Source organism: Nymphaea colorata, chromosome 1 (genome assembly GCF_008831285.2).
Source record: "Nymphaea colorata isolate Beijing-Zhang1983 chromosome 1, ASM883128v2, whole genome shotgun sequence".
Lineage (NCBI taxonomy): Eukaryota > Viridiplantae > Streptophyta > Magnoliopsida > Nymphaeales > Nymphaeaceae > Nymphaea > Nymphaea colorata.
In genome coordinates, this window is record NC_045138.2 from 14,829,697 (window position 1) to 14,834,088 (window position 4,392).

At 48.9% G+C, this 4,392-nt stretch overlaps 1 protein-coding gene and 1 long non-coding RNA gene across 3 annotated transcripts; one reads left to right on the plus strand and one right to left on the minus strand.

The window, feature by feature from the left end:
- On the plus strand, positions 1-1,202 carry LOC126409723 (uncharacterized). 2 transcript variants are annotated; one of them, XR_007572339.1, is made up of 2 exons: positions 1-718; positions 811-1,202. It is a non-coding gene; the product is annotated as an uncharacterized LOC126409723 (long non-coding RNA). The 2 variants fall into 2 exon arrangements; XR_007572338.1 differs by having other exon boundaries at positions 814-1,202.
- A 367-nt stretch (positions 1,203-1,569) lies between these two features.
- Positions 1,570-3,271, minus strand: LOC116246246 (U-box domain-containing protein 28). Its single transcript, XM_031618009.2, has one exon. It carries the CDS (start codon positions 2,945-2,947, stop codon positions 1,703-1,705), a length of 1,245 nt encoding a protein of 414 aa, XP_031473869.1. The 5' UTR covers positions 2,948-3,271; the 3' UTR covers positions 1,570-1,702.
- Positions 3,272-4,392: the final 1,121 nt, after the last annotated feature.

The following is a 4,392-nucleotide window of genomic DNA, read 5'->3' on the forward strand; positions in this document are numbered from 1 at the left end:
TATGGCTATTAATTTTCGAAAATGCTTACCAATCCCACATGATCCCAATTCGAATGAGATCAAACACGGAAGAGATGCATATGAATATTAAGATCTTATGGTCATCTAGTTCCCATGCCGCAGTGCAACGCCTGGTTAATCGGTGGAACTAGAGATCCGTGACCTTCAGATTGGAAAGGACGATCTCGAATCCCCATTTTCCGTGGGGGAGAGGGATCCGAGATGGCGCATCAGATGAGATGTTTGTTATTGCTTTTACCAGCGGACTACCGTCCGACCTTGCGGTCAAGGAGCATGTTTGTGCAATCCGGGGGTTAGGCGTGCCGTGTCGTCCAAATCAAAGCGGTTGACCTGCACGGACTCAAGAGCCCGATCCGGATCCATCTTCCTGCCGGATCTTCCGTCCTCCTCCGGCGAATGAAGCAGGAGATCGCTCTCCCGGGAGCTCATGGAACGAATTCAAGAGGATGAAGGAGAAATAAGGAGTGCTGGATCCAGGAAGGACTTGTTCTGCTCGATGTCAGGAGACGCGGTTTCCTTCATCCCTTCGGTTTTCTTTGGATCCTGAGGCAAGAAAAGCAAACGCACTCGCTCAAGCAGACGTTACACTAATTATTTATTGTGGTTTTCGTGTGCCTATTTTTTAATGCTTTCGATCAGGGGAGGAGCGAAAGAAAGGAGAGATGTGGAGCCGATCGAGAGATAAAAGAATTCAAAAGTATTATCTCTGCGTGTCCTTTCCGGGTGAATATTCTGGAAGGCTTTGGTAAGAAGATAGTTATTTTATTTCTTCCTTTGACTTCTTTTCAGCAGGAAAACAGGGAATTCTTTCGGCAATTGCGGCGTCCCCATTTTTGTTCGCATTAATTGCAGAATTTCCTTGAGGCTTCGTCTCCCGGGCGGGACAGCAGAGGCGCGAGAAAATCTACCCGAAGCAAGGGTGATTTTGACCGATTTCGTCTTGCTTTTAATGAATTTCTGGTAAAAATAAATGACGTTAAATTTCGCAGTAGGTGAAGAATTTGATCCGAATGATGACGTTCCCCTCTCCCTTTTTTTATTGTTTTAGAAACTTCATTTCCAAGAGATCAGCAGAAATATACAACTTTTTTTTCTCCTCCGATCGGTTGTTTTTTTTTCTGACTATAATTTGAGGACTTGTTCGAGATTTTAAGCTAACCAGTAAATTTCTGGTTTTATCATTGCATATTCCAATGGTTTCTCTTTTTGTTTTCGTCTCGGATCACACTCTACCTTCTTCATCTCTGAAAAGATCAATCCTGACCTCAATAGCACAGTTTTTACAAGAATCTTTGCCGTTCTTATAAGCTCAAATCAGTAAATTTCCAGAAATTCGCCGCTTCGAACATATCAAGAAAATGCAATCTGAATCCCCTCAAGTTCCTCGAGTTACCGGCAAAATTAAACTAGAAACAGTCACGCCGATCCACCGCATAATCATGATGTTAGCTTAAAATATTTCCAAACTCCCTGACTCAAATCTAGATTGCGCAGATCACGAACAGAATTGCAAACTACCGGCAAACAAAATTTGTTGCAAGAAAGAAATGGCGAGAATTCCCCATTTTTCCATTTCTAGATCCTAGGATTTACAATTTTTCTCATACACAAAATCAGAGAAAATGAAGAGAGAAAAGGGGGAAAAGAGAGGAGGAAGAGACGGGGATTCTCAGGTGTTTTCTCAGAAGGGCATTATGTGCGTCGCCTTACTCTCGTAGCGAGAGAGGCAGTTCTTGTAATCAGCACGGAACGTCTTCAGGAGATCTCCGGCCATCTGACGGACGCCCGGCGAGCAATTACTCTGCATCAGCAACAAGATCTTCGCCGGCCCGTTGCTCTTCACCACCGCCTCCGCCGCCCTCCTATCCCGGAAAGCGTGGCATACGCTCCAAAGCACCACTACCCCACTCTCCGTCGCCGGCCCGCCGGCCTTCATCAGCTTCCCAACTATCGACGTCACGCACTCAGGCGACTCGCATATCGCCGCTCGCCCCTCGGCACACGTCGACGCGAGTTCCAGCACCTTCATTGCCTTATCCAAGGCTGCAGCGCCGGAATCCGGCCGCTGTAGGAACCTCACAATTGCCGGAACCGTCCCCAGCCTCACAACCCGTGTCCGGGCGCGCCTCAAGGCGGCAATCGCCGCCATGCAGGACACCGCGGCCTCGACCTCGCGGGCGCCCGCCGGCGAATCGGCGGTGATCACCTTCACGAGGCCTGCCACGATGGGGTCGCTCGCCGAAATGGCGGAGCTCGACTCGGAGTTGGCGGTCGCAAGCGATTCGATCGCCCTCGCGCATTCCGCCACCGCTTCAGGGTCATTCCCCTCGGCGAGGACGGCCGCGAAGGATCGGACCGCCTCCGGGGTCGTGAGCATCTCCGCGGCCGCGCGGTCCGATCGGACGGCCAAGATGGGCCCCAGGGCCTTAACGGCTTCCTGCAACACCGCCATCCCCTTCTCCACCCGAAGAACGCCAGAAATCGCGTCAACACCTCCGGCCGTCGCCACCGCATCGCGACACTGCTCGCTGGACTGGACAATTTGCGCCACCCTCTTGACGGAGTCGATCGCACCGTCGCGGACGCCGACAATGACCTTCGGGAGGTCATCCGGCGGCTGGACAGAATCGGCATGCTGTTTCCGGTGGTCCAAGGGGCCGTTCGGGTGTAGGTGCCGCTTGGTGGAAGCGGTCTCCGACCACATCTGGATGAGGCGGTGGAGGGTGTGGTTGGGGACGACCTCCTTGGTCTGGAGGACCTGCATGGTGGCAGGGCACGTATTGTTGCCGCTGTCAAGCCAACGCTGGATGCTCGACCGGTCGTAGGTAACGCCGGTGCAGAGGCTCACCGGCGACTTCATCACGTCCAGCGATATCGGGCACTTGAAGAAGCTGGGGACCGTGATGCATAGATCGTCCTTCCGCATCTCCTCAACTGGGGATTGAAGGCTAGGGAGCAAGAGTCTCAATGGAGAGAAATCTCGAACCGAGGGTTGGGAAAGGGGAGGGGAAGGGAGGGGTTGATTTTGAAGGGGAGGTCGGGGGTAAGAAGGAGATGGTCAAAGGAGATGGGGACAAGCGGAAAGACGAATGACGTTATCTGCCCTACTGACTTTCTCCGGTAGCGCTTCTGTCTTTTACTTTAATAGGAGGGCGAGAAGGGAAGAGGCGAAGACCGCTAGGAGTGGTTTAATTAATTGGTTGTTTGGTCTTCGTGGTCAAAGAGGCGGTACAGTGCGCGCGTGTGGGTTTTGTGGGTGATGAGCACGGGATGGTGGTGGGGAGGTGGGGAAGGAAAAGCGTGCGCGCGTGCGTCTCTCAGGTGCTCGCTCGTTCTGGTTCTTCTTGGACATCCTCGTCGTCTCCTCTACGTCTCATCTTTCCCCAGTCTGGTGAAATTCCTTCCATTGCTGGACAGGTAGAGTCCCACTATGCTAAAGGGAAGGAATGCAGCTCGATTTGGAGTTTACTTTCTCAACTTGCCAGTGGGGTATAATGCATTGCCGTAGTGGCGGCCTTTCACAGTAAGCTTTTCAAACATGGTAAAATATTTGTTGCTTCTCTGATGCTTAATATAGCTTCAATATGTTGCTTTGCTGTGAATTAATGTGATTTCAGTTTTTGTGTTTTAATTTAATTGTCGTTCGGTAGTAGAGAATAGCGGACTCAGGAGATGTTCTGATATGTAAACTTTGTACATTGCAGTAAAAAACAGCTAGATGGTACTTTGTGTTGTAGATAAGGATTGCATGAACGGTGAACTTATGTTCCGTATGGAGTAAGGAAAGGCGGTTCTCATTTCTCAGGTTAATGGTTAATAGCTAAAGTTACTTTTGCTTCCTACCATCATCATTCTGTTGTTCAAAGCAGTGACACAAATATTACCGCTTCTTTTTCTGCGAACTTTTGGTAGGCATGGGAAACGATAAAATCACGGAATAATAGAAAAATAATAAGCTCGAACAAGGAACGTTCGTTCTCGGCCAATATTTAAAGTTGCTTTTGCACTCAAATCATTCTGTTTCTCAAATCAGTGGCATAAACACTGGCAATGTTCTTTCAGGTCATCTTGTTGTGCGAAATAAAATCATGGTGTACATAAAAATTAAAATATCGCCTTTGTTATCAGCATCTTTGGAACTTGTATTCAATTTGAACTGGTCTTCTTTATTCTTTACATATTTCATATTTTTACTTTCCTAATATGAGGTTATACTCCACATGTTTCCACTGCGACGAGCTTCAGGTCATGGAAGGCGATAGATTTAGGTCTTGAATCACTAAATACAGTTGGAATCTGGTTGGAATAGGGTGAGATACAGCCAACAATGTGAAAACTCTCATTACCAGGTATGATCCATCTGCATGAGCT